The 14,409-nt window shown below is 53.2% G+C and overlaps 1 protein-coding gene and 1 long non-coding RNA gene across 2 annotated transcripts in view; one reads left to right on the forward strand and one right to left on the reverse strand.

Annotated features, from left to right (window-relative positions):
- LOC110743664 overlaps positions 1 to 5,647 on the reverse strand; it is a 90,267-nt gene extending 84,620 nt beyond the window's left edge. The window contains exon 1 of the long non-coding RNA XR_004184588.1: positions 5,568 to 5,647. This is a non-coding gene — a long non-coding RNA (uncharacterized LOC110743664). The remainder of the gene's footprint in view (positions 1 to 5,567) is intronic.
- On the forward strand, positions 4,696 to 9,844 carry TMEM125 (transmembrane protein 125). Its single transcript, XM_003891711.5, has 4 exons — positions 4,696 to 4,971; positions 5,562 to 5,674; positions 8,023 to 8,178; positions 8,418 to 9,844. The coding sequence occupies exon 4, from the start codon at positions 8,560 to 8,562 to the stop codon at positions 9,217 to 9,219; it is 660 nt and encodes a 219-aa protein (XP_003891760.1). The 5' UTR covers positions 4,696 to 4,971; positions 5,562 to 5,674; positions 8,023 to 8,178; positions 8,418 to 8,559; the 3' UTR covers positions 9,220 to 9,844.
- The last annotated feature ends 4,565 nt before the right edge of the window (positions 9,845 to 14,409 follow it).

Raw genomic sequence — 14,409 nt, forward strand, 5'->3', positions numbered from 1 at the left:
TGAAAATCCAATAGCTTTTACCTTGAAACTTCACCCATGCCATAGCAATACAAACTCACCAGCTTTACATGGTTACACTTTGTTTGCCCTGACAGGTAATCCAACAAAGGCTATGAGCCAAAATTTTGGGTAAAGCAGTTTTCATGGCAGTTTGATTTTTAAGGGCCAAACCTCCCCAGACTCCAAAGAGCACTGGGGCTAAACAGCACCAAAGGAAAACATCGCATATTAACCAGGCCTGACTGTGCTTACAACAGCACCGCAAAAGCCTGGATACATGCAACTCCATCCCACTTTCCCATTCAACAGCCAACTCCAGATTCCAAACAAGATTGGGGCCAAACAGTATTGCAAAAGATTATCAAATTGAATTCTAATTCCTCATGACTGTATCAAACACACACAATCACCAGAACACTATCCAACTACTGCAGCAACACACAAGCCCCTAGAGTGTCCAAACTGAAACAGTCAGGGTGCTTCCTCTCTCTTCTGTGTTTGGGCTTGATCAACCAGCAAATGGGAATTCCTTAAGGAATTTCCCAAATTGAGAGGAGCTGACCCCGCCATCTGGTACCCAAAAAAGATGCTCACTTGCTGGGACATAACACACAAGTACAAACAAGTCCCCAAGAGTGTCCGTACTGAAACAGTCGCAGCGCTTCCCTCTCAGTCAGTTGGGCTTGTTCCACCTACAAATGGAAATTCCTTTTAAAATTTCCCAAATTGGGAGGAGCAGATCCTGCTGTCTGGACCCACAAAGGACACTCACCTATCTGGGTGCCTAGCTAGAGTCTGAGGCACTATCTAATCAACTGTAGCTGCAGTGGTGGGTCACAAAACATAATCTGGTCGTTGGGATTCTTCCTTGCAGTGAGGATGGTCATGGTGAATGGGACCAATACTCCAAAAGATGTCTATCTCGGGGAACTATCACTCACTAAGAAGGGAGTGGGTGCCTGGAGACACTGGAAGCCTGTAGGTGCTATGCCTTACATCCATTGTCCCCTGAGACCACCCTCAGGATGGCAAGAACAGTGCCTCTCCACTCACCACAGTATCTCCAGCACCTGCACAACACCTGGGCCACAGGAAGGATATGATCAATGGATGCTGAATGGATTCATTCTTTTTTTTCTTTTTTTGAGACGGGGTCTTGCTCTGTTGCCCAGGCTGGAGTACAGTGGTGCAATCTCGGCTCACTGCAACCTCTATCTCCTGGGTTCAAGCAATTACCTGCCTCCGCCTCCCAAGTAGCTGGGGCTACAGGCGCCCGCCACCACACCTAGCAAATTTTTTGCGTTTTTAGTAGAGACGGGGTTTCACCATGTTGCCCAGGCTGGTCTTGAACTCCTGACCTCAAGTTATCTGCCCACCTCAGCCTCCCAAAGTGCTGGGTTATAGGTGCCAGCCACCATGCCCAGACAAATTATATTATTTAATCCCCCTACAACTATATAAAGTAAGTTATGTCATCTCCGTCTTACAAATGAATGAGACACATGGAGATTAAGCAGTTTTTCTCCGGTTACACAGCTAGAGCTGGGGCTTGAACCTTCAAGATCAATCTAGCTCCAAACCCAGTGTTCTTTCCACTATTCATTCATTCATTCAACAAATGTTTATTGAGCACCTACTCTATGCCAGTCCTGTTCCAGGAGGTAGGGATAGGACAGTAAACAGACACAAATCCTTTCCTTCAGGAAGCTTACTATCTAGGAGACAAAACTCCCATTTGATAAGAAAGATATATAGCATGTCAGAGTGATCATGCTAAGGAGAAACATAAGGAAATAAAAGACATAAGGAAATAAAAGACATAAGGACAGGGGATAGGAAGTACTGGGGGCCGGGCGCGGTGGCTCAAGCCTGTAATCCCAGCACTTTGGGAGGCCGAGGCGGGTGGATCACGAGGTCAGGAGATCGAGACTATCCTGGCTAACATGGTGAAACCCCGTCTCTACTGAAAATACAAAAAACTAGCCGGGCGTGGTGGCGGGCGCCTGTAGTCTCAGCTACTTGGGAGGCTGAGGCGGGAGAATGGCGTGAACCCGGGAGGCAGAGCTTGCAGTGAGCCGAGATCAGGCCACTGCACTCCAGCCTGGGAGCACAGCGAGACTCCGTCTCAAAAAAAAAAAAAAAAAAAAAGGAAGTACTGGGGAGGTTGCAATTTGAGACAAGGTGACCAAGAGGTCTCCCTGAGAAGATGCCATTTGAGAACATTCCTGAAGGAGGGAGGGAGGGAGTCATGTGGATCGGAAGCATTCCAGGCAGATGGAGCTGCTGGTGCAGAGGCTCTGGGGCAATAGGAATGAAGCCAGAGAGGGCCTTAAGGCGGCGGGAGGACTCTGCTCCTCTGAGGGAGGCGGGCCGCTGGAGGGACTCTGCACCTCCTAACTGGATCACTGGGGCCACTGGGTTAAGAACAGCCTGTGGTGGGAACATGGCAGAAGCTGGGAGACAGCCCCGCAGCCTCTGCGTTCTCCCCCAAGTACTCCCATTCGCCACCTTCTTGTGAATCTGCGGGTGGTTCGTCCGCACCTTCCGCTCTGTGCCCACGGCTGCCTCCTCCTGCTGACCTTCACCGTCGCCAGTCTGAATTACCCCAACAACCTCTGTTTTGGGGACAGAGTTCAACAGCCCTGTGAGAAGCCTGCCTTTCCACTTGACTCCAAGTTACTTGATAAGACCCAGAACTAGAATAGAGCCTTGCCCAATCAATGTTTAAACCAACGAAGCTTTTAGGCTTTGTTTCTCCCATCCAAAAAGTTCCCTTCAAACCCCCAAGGGACAGGGAAAAAGAAGGAAAATTTCATGGGTCCCCTGCTGCAGCTCTGCCTGGAACAGCTGGCCCATGGGTCTGGCTGGGACTGGACCCTCCTGGGGACCAGGGTGGGTAAATAAATGTCAGATGTGTACAAGAGGAATCTGCAGCCAGCAAGCCCTGTTGGGCCTCTGGCTCCCCTGCTCCTCTGAGTCAAGCCCCTTTATTATAAAGGGGATACCTTTATAATCCTTTGCAAAGTGACAGGATGAACACCTGCAATGCCACACCACTGTTTCCCCACCCATTCTGCCCAACCATCCTCCTGATCCAGCCTGCCCTGACCTTTCTCTGAGGGGAAGGACATCTAGAGCCATGCCATCCAGTAAGGACACAGCCACATGACAGATGTGGTGCCTGGGCATTTGCAATGTGGCTGGGATAAATGAGATGCACTGTAAGTGTAAAATAATACCCACCAGATTTTCAAGACTTTTTTCACGCCTGTAATCTCAGCACTTTGGGAAGCCGAGGCAGGAGGATCGCTTGAACCCAGGAGTTTGAGAACAGCCTGGACAACACAGCGAGACCCCCATCTCTATTTTTAAAAATAAAAATAAAATACCTTGTACAAAATAAAACTGTAAAATAGCTCATCAATAACATATATTAAAATGTGTTTTGCAATTAAAATATATTAATTTCAATGTATTAATTGTATGGGTTTCTTTTTCATTTTTGAATGCAGCTATTAGAAATGTTTAAATTATATCTGTGGCTCACACTATATTTCTTTTTTCTCCCCCCACCCCACCGAGATGGAGTCTTGCTCTGTCACCCAGGTTGGAGTGCAGTGTCGCAATCTCACCCCACTGCAACCTCTGCCTCCTGGGTTCAAGCGATTCTCCTGCCTCAGCCTCCTGAGTAGCTGGGACTACAGGCACCCACCACCATGCCTGGCTAATTTTTGTGTTTTTAGCAGAGACAGGGTTTCACCATGTTGGCCAGGCTGGTCTTGAACTCCTGAGCTCGTGATCCACCCACCTCAGCCTACCAAAGTGCTGGGATTACAGGAGTGAGCCACCGTGCCCGGCGGCTCAGGCTATATTTCTAGTGGACAGGGCTGTTCTAGAATTATGACTGGCCTCCAGTCACCTCCACGGAACAAAGCAAAGAGATGGCAAAAGCGGGCTAAGTACAATTATTTTGTGAACTGATAATGACAAGACAAGTGTGATCTTGTTTTTCTTTTCTAGTTCACACACATGAGGAGGAGACAGCAAGAGACACCACAGGGGCTGGTCCAGGAGATGAGGGACAGCCTATACCAGCTCCAGCCAGCCTGCCTTTCACCAGTCCGGAGGGTGGTGTGTGTGTGTGTGGTGCCAGATTTGCCTATTAGAAGCTCCGACCGTGTCCCTGTTAAACTTCAGACCCCTTCATGGGCCCCTTACACGGTCCAAGTGCCTCACTATGGGCCTTCAAGACCCTGAACCACCTGAGCCAAACTTGTCTTTCCAGCTTCATCTCACATGCTTCCTGCTCAAAACCCCCACAGCTGTCAGTTCACGCTATCGTTTAGTCTGCTAATCAATTATTCAACAAATATGTGTTGATTATTTCCTACATACTAGCTACTGAGGTCATGATGATTAGTAAAAGACACACTGTCCCTGTACTTGCTGGGGACCACACATCTAGCAGAGGATGACAGGTAAATGCATAATAGGCAGTTAAGCACATTGCAGTAAGAGTAGTAGTTGGGGAAGCACAGGGACCATGGGTGCACGCAAGAGGCACCTAAACCAGCCTGCAAATCAGGGAGGGCTTCCTGGAGGAGGTGGCATCTCAGTTGAAGAATGCAAGTCGCTCAGACTGAGGCTGGGGAGTGGCGAATATCCCAGGCAAGAGAGAACTCTTGAGTTCAAAAACTGGAAGGGCAGAGAGGAGGGCAGGGTGCCAGTGGCAAATGACTGACCTGGTGCATGTGGCAGAGGCTTTATGAGCCTTGTGAAGGAGTGTGGCGTTTACTCTGAAGTGTTTATTCTGGGAGCTCCTGTCTCCCGCCTGAAAGGCCTTCACCCCTCCTCCCTGTTCACTCAAATCCTGCTTCCCCAGTAGGATCCAGTCTGTGGGGCAAGCCAGGCGTTGGAGGGAGAATGAGCGAAGGGCTTTTGGAGGCTCCAGCCTAGGGCCAAGGAATGGAGGTACTGGGGCTGTGTTTGCGGTCTGCTGGTGTTGGAATTTGGGGCTAAAGCTGGGTTTGAGGTTGGCGTTGGGTTTGGGGGCTGGATCCAGGAACAGGAGTCGAGGTTCGGGCTGAGCATGAGGTTGGGATCTAGGACCTTAGTCTAGAATCTGAGTTGGAGTTAGGAGTTGGGAGCTGAGATTTCTAGCCAGACTTGAGGTTGGATTTGGAGTTGGAACTGGAATTGAATTTGGAAATGGGGCTGGGAGTTGGGGCTGAGATGTGCGGCAGGAGCTGGGACAGGGGTGGAAGCTGGGGGTTCTAGCTAGGGTTTGCAGCTGCAGCTGGAGTTAGGGGGTGGTTTTGAAGCTGGAGCTAAAGTTAAATCGGGTCGGAGCTGGGGAATGGGTTGGCGCCCAGACTCTGGGGCAGATACACAACATTCCTCCTGCTGCCTAGGTCGGCGAATTGTGTTCCCAGCCCTAACAGCAGCAGACAGAAGCCCCTCCCTTCCCAGGAATGCCTCTGCCCAGCAGAAGGAGCAGTGCCACGTCAGCCAATCGGCTCAGGCCCTGCCCTGGAAACACCTGTTCATCCTCCTCCCCACAGGCTCACCTGAGTGCAGGTTAGGCAGGTGAAGTGTCTCCCCGGAAACCGAGCTAGAGTGCCCCACCTGCTCAGCCCTGCCTTCTCGGATGGGATCCAGCACGTCCAGGCTTCTCGTGAGTTACCTATTGTCCCCCCACACCCCACCACCCCTACGTTCTCCCACTCGCTTTTCCCCTGAGAACCTCCACCCTGCCCCCAGCCTGGCCCCCGCTGTCTCAGCACACCTCTGCAAGCACTTTCAGACCAGTGAAGTCACAGCCCAGGGGAATGCTGGGACAGACTCCATGGCCACGCCCACCTCCCCCACTTCCTTGGAGGCATTGGCACCAGCCCCTGCCCACCTGGGGGGTAGGGGTCAGCCTCTGCAGAGGAGTCTCCGGGAGGACAGATACCTTGTCAGGATGTAACCTGTGTACGGCCACATAGTAATATTCCCAGAATGACCCAGGACCTACATCTTCTGCCCTGTCCTGCTTTGGAGGGGTAACATCATTTTCATGTATTCAAAAAGCACGCTTTGAGCATCTATGCAGGCTCTAGGCCCCGTTGGAATTCCGAAACGAAGATGTCAGGTGGCTCATCCCCACCCCTCAAGATAAATGTTATTGTCCTCACTTTTCAGATAAGGAGACTGAGGCTGTAAGAGATGAACCACTCAGGCCGGGCGCGGTGGCTCAAGCCTGTAATCCCAGCACTTTGGGAGGCCGAGGCGGGTGGATCACGAGGTCAGGAGATCAAGACTATCCTGGCTAACACGGTGAAACCCCGTCTCTACTAAAAATACAAAAAACTAGCCGGGCGAGGTGGCGGGCGCCTGTAGTCTCAGCTACTTGGGAGGCTGAGGCGGGAGAATGGCGTGAACCCGGGAGGCGGAGCTTGCAGTGAGCCGAGATCACGCCACTGCACTCCAGTCCGGGAGACACAGCGAGACTCCGTCTCAAAAAAAAAAAAAAAAAAAAAAAAAAAAAGAGATGAACCACTCAGGCTTCCTGGCACCTCCCCTAGACCCCTCTCCTGGGCTCTGCAGGGCTCTGGACTGACGAACCCCCACCCACACGTAGCACAGGCATCAGCCTGCTTGCTTCTGTCTCTGTCTCCTGCTGCAGACTGGGGCTCCATGAGGGCAGGGACCTCATGTGCTTTATTTTTGCCCAGTGTGAGACATGCTGTCCTCTGGAAGACACGTTAAATCAGCAACCACTGTTAGGTGCCTGGCCATGCTCCTACCGGTGGGAAGGACTGGAGCTGGGGTTCAAATCCAGAGCCCTCTTTTTTCCTTTGCTCCACTTTAGAGAAATCGTGGAGGAGGATGGCATGAGGGAATGGCGAGTGTGGAGAAGAGCAAGGGGAGCAGAAAGACCAGTGAGGAGGTGGAGGCGGGAGCTGTGAATACAAGAGCAGGGAACTGGCTAAAGAAGTGTTTAGAGGCCGGGCGCGGTGGCTCAAGCCTGTAATCCCAGCACTTTGGGAGGCCGAGATGGGCGGATCACGAGGTCAGGAGATCGAGACCATCCTGGCTAACACGGTGAAACCCCGTCTCTACTAAGAAATACAAAAAATAGCCGGGCGAGGTGGCGGGCGCCTGTAGTCCCAGCTACTCGGGAGGCTGAGGCCGGAGAATGGCGTGAACCCGGGAGGCGGAGCTTGCAGTGAGCTGAGATCCGGCCACTGCACTCCAGCCTGGGCTACAGAGTGAGACTCCGTCTCAAAAAAAAAAAAAAAAAAAAAAGAAGTGTTTAGAGGTGGAGCCCTGGGGACAGGATGTGGATTAGATACTGCAGAGGGAGGAGGAGCTGGCCGAGAGGGCGGTGATGGCATGCCTGAAGTGAGGAACGCAGGAGGAGCAGGTTTGAATAAGATAACGAGCTTAGGTTGGGACCTGTTGCATCACAGGGACATCAAAGTGACAAGTGACTCAGGAGGGAGATGTAGGTTGGAGAGAGGAATTTGGGAACCGGCAGCTTATAACACCAAACTCATGGCTGTGGGATTGGATGGGATGTTAGGGGAGGGAGGGTGTTAGGGGCCTGGTCCTAACCCACAGAGGAGGAGGAGACACAGCCCTAAAAGAGAAGTATCGGGCCGGGCGCGGTGGCTCAAGCCTGTAATACCAGCACTTTGGGAGGCTGAGACGGGCGGATCACGAGGTCAGGAGATCGAGACCATCCTGGCTAACATGGTGAAACCCTGTCTCTACTAAAAAAAATACAAAAAAAAACTAGCCAGGCGCGGTGGCGGGCGCCTGTAGTCCCAGCTACTCAGGAGGCTGAGGCAGGAGAATGGCGTAAACCCGGGAGGCAGAGCTTGCAGTGAACTAAAGTCTGGCCACTGCACTCCAGCCTGGGTGATAGAGTGAGACTCCATCTCAAAAAAAAAAAAAAAAAAAAAAAAAGAAGTAAAGGTCAGTCAGGCTTCTGGTTCCAGAAGGGTTAAGTCATAAGCACCCCCTCCATCCCCACAGCTCCCCCCCAGGAACCAGTGGTGACAGCTGAGGCCATGTGAGTAGGATCCTGAATGAGGCTTTATCTCTGGCTGTTCATCCCATCGTCCACCGTGGCACCAGCTCCCTCAGCCAGCCGGGATGGGACCAGCGACTGAGAGAGCCAGAGGCAGAGAGGTCAGGGCCTGGGTGAGGGGATTCCCTGGAGGGTTTTGGGGGGTACTGTATGGGCAGGATACTCTCCTGGCTTCATTGGAGAGCCATTTCCAAGGGACAGTGCTGCAGAGGGGGCTTTCCCAGGGGAGATTCAGGGGGACACCGGGGTGGATTCTCAGGGGTCATCCCCAAGGCTCCCCAGGTGGGACCATGGGGGATAGGTGGGCTGGGAGGGTAAGACTGTGATTCTTCCCCTACAGGTGAGGGTGACTATATCCTGGACTGTGAGAGGAATGGGACTCTGGGCCTGTAGCTGCCAAGCAGGTGGCGGGTGCTCCAGGCTGTGATCTGCACCCTCTGACCCCTGACGTTGACCTACCCTGACCCCTGCCTGACCAAGCCATGTCTGAACAGGAGGCTCAAGCCCCAAGGGGCCGGGGGCTGCCCCCAGACATGCTGGCAGAGCAGGTGGAGCTGTGGTGGTCCCAGCAGCCACGGCGCTCGGCGCTCTGCTTTGTCGTGGCAGTGGGCCTCGTGGCAGGCTGTGGCGCGGGCGGCGTGGCACTGCTGTCAACCACCAGCAGCCGCTCAGGTGAATGGCGGCTAGCAACAGGCACTGTGCTCTGTCTGCTGGCTCTGCTGGTTCTGGTGAAACAGCTGATGAGCTCGGCCGTGCAGGACATGAACTGCATCCGCCAGGCCCACCATGTGGCCCTCCTGCGCAGTGGTGGAGGGGCCGATGCCCTCGTGGTGCTGCTCAGTGGCCTCGTGCTGCTGGTGACCGGCCTGACCCTGGCCGGGCTGGCCGCCGCCCCTGCCCCTGCTAGGCCGCTGGCCGCCATGCTGTCTGTGGGCATTGCTCTGGCTGCCTTGGGCTCACTTTTGCTGCTGGGCCTGCTGCTGTATCAAGTGGGCGTGAGCGGACACTGCCCCTCCATCTGTATGCCCACCTCCTCCACCCACAGTGGCCATGGCGGCCATGGCAGCATCTTCAGCATCTCAGGACAGTTGTCTGCTGGCCGGCGTCATGAGACCACATCCAGCATTGCCAGCCTCATCTGATGGAGCCAGAGCCCTTCTTCCCACACTGGCCTCAGTGTCCCCAGAGCTGAGCTAGGGTGTGAGTGCATGTGGACGCTGAGTATACGTGAGTGCGTGTATGCCCCCAGGCTGGGTCAGCTCTTCTGTGGATTGCAGAAGAGTGGTGCAATGTGATGAACAGCCCATGTGTTCCCACACATCCACACCATGGGAAGGTTAATGTGTGCCTCCTTGGAACTGGGTGTTTGTGTCCATGGAACTTCCTGTCTGTATCTCAGGTCAGTAGACGCAGAAACACCTCATGATGAAGACTCTTGAGCCCCATTTCCAAAACCCCTCAAATCCAATCCTGTCCTGTAACATCCATCAAAGATTTCCATAGGGGTGACTGGTGTCCACCCAAGACTGCACCAGTGCCTGCTCATTGAGGAGAGTAACTGCTGCCAGGCAGAAAGAATATGGGCTCTGCAATGAGACAGACCTGGCAGGGATTTCCCCGTTGAGCACTAGCAGCTGGAGGAGTTGGGAGTTCGTGGCTATCATGGTTGTGTTCATCGATTGTGGGGATGAAATGTCATTGTGCATGGAAGGCGGGGCTCGTGGCTGATGTGCAATAAAATGGCGGCTGCCGTTGTCATTGTCTCCATCTCAGGATGTCACCTCAGAGACCCTTCCTCCCCTACCCCAAGCCCTGCCCCATCCAAAACGAACTCCTCACTCCTATCTCAGCCTCATAAACGGTGCCTTGAGGGTCTCCTCAGTCAGGCCTGTGGTTTCTCCTGTTAGGTAGGGAGAGGACGGACTGGATACCAGCCTTGGGAAAGTTGTTGGTTTCCAGTCCCAGGGAGAGGTGAGGGACCTGAGTCCTTCGCATTTGCTCACATGCTGGGTCAGGATGAGGCCTTACGTGTTTGGTGTTATTAGCTGGTTTCTCTGGCAACTGCACCTGCCATCGGCTGTGCCTCAGCAGATTCCCTGAGGGCGACTGGGAGGCTACAGCTCCCTACCCCACCTCTGAAACCAGAACATCCCGCGTCTGGGCAGTGGCTGCGCCAGCTGGCCTGCTCTAGGTTCCTGGGCATGGGAGAGGTGTTTCAAACCCCCTAGGGTGGTGAGAGTCACTTCCTGCTTGGAGTCAGCCCTGGGAGGATCCCCCCTCTGTAGCATGCAGTGCCATTTCCTGGGTGATGGAGATCCACGGGAAGCAGCACTCAGGTGTTTCATCACTTCCTGCTTCTCGAGGTGCAGACTGCATGAAGCCCGTGGAAGATGCCCAGAGAGGCAGGGAAATGAGACCTGTCTTCGAAGAGATGTTACAGTACAGAGGCTCTGACAACAAAAAGTTGACTTTCAGCAGGCAACGTCAAGGATGTCTCCTGGAGAAAACACCGGGCTGACAGATGAGGGGAAGAGTGTTGCCAATGGAGGGAGGGAACAGTGTGAACAGACCCGGGAGAGAAAGACAAGGCGTGTCCCAGAACGCCAAGGACAACAGAAACGGCTCCCCTGGGTGCTCCAGGGGTACCTCATATCCACCATATTCCAAACTGACCCTGCTCCTCTCATCTTGAATGAGCTCCTCTCTCTCACCCAGAAGTGCCATGCTCAGGGGGCATCTAGGTTAGAGACTCGGTGCAGTGCTAGATGGCACCGTCACTGTCTCCTCACCCAAGTCCAGTGACAAATCACCAACTCCTCTGCTTCCCCTCACACAGATTTGTCTGGCAAGCCATGTATTCATGCTCACTGCCCAGAAGGGACCCTCTTCATCCCTGCCTGAGTGGCACATCAGCCTCCTTCTCTCTCCCTGCTTCTGCTCTTTTCTCCTCTTCATTCCCCTTCCCCCAGCCACGCACACGCACATCCCTTGAGCCAGAGTGATCATCCTAAAGCTAAAACGAAAATGTGCCTCAGAGCCTGTCTGTGGCTGCCCACCCCTTCCAGGCTCCCTAACCTGGTTTGGTCCCACTCAGAAAACCCCATGAGCAGCCCCGCTGAGCTATTTCCACCAACTCCCCAGGCCCTCTCATTTGTGCCAGCCTTTACATGTTCTGTGCTCTTTGCCTTCTCGTCCTTCAAGATCCAGTTCTCCAGGGATCTTCCTTGGCCCTTAGACCAGTGAGTTTCCCTCTTTCTATGCCCACAGCACCCTCCATTGTAGACCCATCTGCAATTATTTCTTTTTGTGCCTGTCTCCTTGATCAGGTGAGCTCGTCCTAACCAGACTGGCATTGTGCTCATCTGCTCATATGCTCATCCCTTGCTCCCAGCATAGGCCTGACACAGAGTAGGTCCTTTTTTTTTTTTTTTTTTTGAGACAGAGTCTCCCTCTGTTGCCCAGGCTGGAGTGCAGCGGCAAGATCTTGGCTCACTGCAACCTCTGCCTCCCGGGTTCAAGTGATTCTCCTGCCTCAGCCTCCTGAATAGCTGAGATTACAGGCGTATGCCAGCACACCTGGCTAATTATTGTATTTTTAGTAGAGACGAGGTTTCACCATGTTGGTCAGGCTGGTCTTGAACTCCTGACCTCATGATCCGCCCACCTCGGCCTCCCCAAATGCTGGGATTATAGGCGTGAGTCACCGTGCCCAGCTGACACAGAGTAGGTTCTTTATTGGGTGGATGAAGGACTCCGGCATGGCCAGATGGCAATGTGTGTGCAAGGAGCAAGGAGAGACCCACCTATAACTGGGAGGGGATAGGGAAAGTAGGCCACTGCCCCTGTTGGCCCTGAATCTGTCCCTCCCAAAGCCCCATGCTCTCTACCACAGTTCTCACTCTTCCTGAGTGCCCAAGAGCAGTCGATCGCTATGACCCACTCCTGGCCTGATATGGGACTACAAAATGTCCTGCTTTCCTGTAATATGGGGAGAAATACCCTTTCCTTTCATCTGAGACAGAGTTAGACTCTTGCAATTCTCACATTATTTTTTTTTTTTTTTCTTTGAGATCGAGTCTCCATGAGTCACCCAGGCTGGACTGCAGTGACGTGATCTCTGCTCACTGCAACCTCTGCCTTGCAGGTTCTTGTGCCTCACCCTCCCGGGTAGCTGGGATTACAGGCGCATGCCACCTTGCCCGGTTATTTACAATATTTCTTTTAAGAAACTAAAGAAAAAGCAGAAGCATAGAGGCTCAGAAAATGGGGAAAGAGGGGGTTACCTGGCATAAGCATCTGACTGAGCAGCTGCCGTGGGCGAGTCCAGCACCAGGCTCTCCCGGGAAGGACGGGAGATGGAGACTAGGGCTCATGGCCCCAGAGAACTGATCCCATAGGGTAATGGACAGCCAGCTATAACAGGAGAGAGGTGATGGTACGGGCTACGTGAGGCATGGGCAGGGCAGAAATGTGTCTACCTCCTCAATCACTAACGTAGGCTTCCCACAACCTCTTGCCTTCAGCCTGCTCAAGTCATTTCGCTAAATACTTTCTCCGCCTCCATTGCAACCGGAAGCTCACTGGCATCTCCGTTCTCCCTCTGTAAAGCTGCTTCCTCCTGACTTCACTGCCCTCTCCTGTCCACCCCCTTACCACCTGGTTAAGGTTCTGTCGCCATCATTTCACCTGCTCTTTGACAGACTTGTCAAGTCCTTAGCCCCCTGCCTTTGGGTGCCACCCTCCCAGCCAAACCCCCTCCATGGACAAATCCACCCATCTGCCTTGGATGCACCTGCCCCACTGTGAGTGGCCATTAGAGAAATCTGCACAGCCAGATAGCCTGCTGTCACTGTGAACTCCTCTATCAACTTCTCAGCTGAGGCCAGGCACAGTGGCTCACGCCTGTAATCCCCGCACTTTGGGAAGCTGAGATGGGTGGATTGCTTGAGCCCAGGAGCTCAAAATCAGCCTGGGTAACATGGCAAAAACCCTGTCTCTACTGAAGATACAAAAAAAAAAAAAAAGTTCTCATCTGAATCTGCACTGCGGTTCCTCAGTGACACTGCCTTTTCCTGGTTGGCTCCTGCTCAAACAGTGACTCTGAAGTTCTCTCCACCCTCTTCACCACCCCCAACCCCAACATCCCCTCCCTCTGCACTCACCTCCCACCCCCAGCACCACTGTCTGCAGAAGACTTAGCCTCCTCCCTTCGTGACAAGGCGAGAGCCCGTGACAGGAGCCCTTCACCACGGCTCCCACCAAATCTATCCTACCTTACTCCTGCTTGGCCAGTGGCCTTGGCAAGCCAGCAGAGGAATTTGGACTTTGTCCTCAGGACACTGGAAAACATGGAAAGACTTTCACCAGGGGAGTAGGATACTGTGGCCAGAATAGAATTTGGGACTTGCTGGCTGCTGTGTGGAGCCAGGGATTGGCCTTAGAAGAAAAAGAATGAGAAGAAATGGCCAAACAGCCCGTCTCGGCTGGCCACCGAGGGACAAGAAGCAGCTGGCCCAGCTAGAGAGTTTGGGAAGAGTATCCCAGAAAGAAGGAATAGCACAAAGAAGGGTCCAGACCTGGAAATCTAAACTGGCATTAGATGAAGGAAAAGGCCAAAACGGGGGCTGATGGAGAGATAGCGTAGCCTGGTCTGGACCTAGAGGCTCCCCTCGGATGGTGTGAGGTGGAGAGAGGGACTTGACACATGTTCCTCCTGGGTTTAACAGTCAAACTCTAGATTCTAAGCCATGTCTCTTCATATCTGAGACTGGAAGAATGTGCTCTAGAAACTGCCAAATCTAGGCTGGGCGCGGTGGCTCACACCTGTAATCCCAGCACTTTGGGAGGCTGAGGCGGGCAGATCACAAGGTCAGGAGTTCAAGACCAGCCTGGCCAACATGGTGAAATCCCATCTCTACTAAAAATACAAAAATCAGCTGGGCATGGTGGCGGGCACCTGTAATCCCAGCTACTCGGGAGGCTGAGGCAGGAGAATCGCTTGAACCCAGGAGGTGGAGGTTTCAGTGAGGCGAGACCATGCCACTGCACTCCAGCCTGGCAACAGAGCGAGACTCGGTCTCAAAAAAAAAAAAAAAAAAAAAACTGCCAAATCTGGTCCAGTCCAGGTGGTCCTCACATCACATCCAGTCACATCTCACAGGAGACCTCGGGCCTCTGGACACTCAGGTCTCCTTTGAAGGAGCTTCCTCCAGGCCCCAAGGGACCCGCACATGCCCTGTCATACTCAGCTCATGCAGGAGCACAAGGACAGGGGCTGCCTTTCTGCCTTCTGCAGGGGTCCTGTGAGACTCCCCTGGGCATAGCCCTGGCAG

Source organism: Papio anubis, chromosome 1, assembly GCF_008728515.1.
Source record: "Papio anubis isolate 15944 chromosome 1, Panubis1.0, whole genome shotgun sequence".
NCBI lineage: Eukaryota > Metazoa > Chordata > Mammalia > Primates > Cercopithecidae > Papio > Papio anubis.

Excerpts from the sequence above, each read along its gene's own strand:
- TMEM125 (XM_003891711.5), top strand. The coding sequence starts at position 8,560 with ATGTCTGAACAGGAGGCTCAAGCCCCAAGGGGCCGGGGGCTGCCCCCA.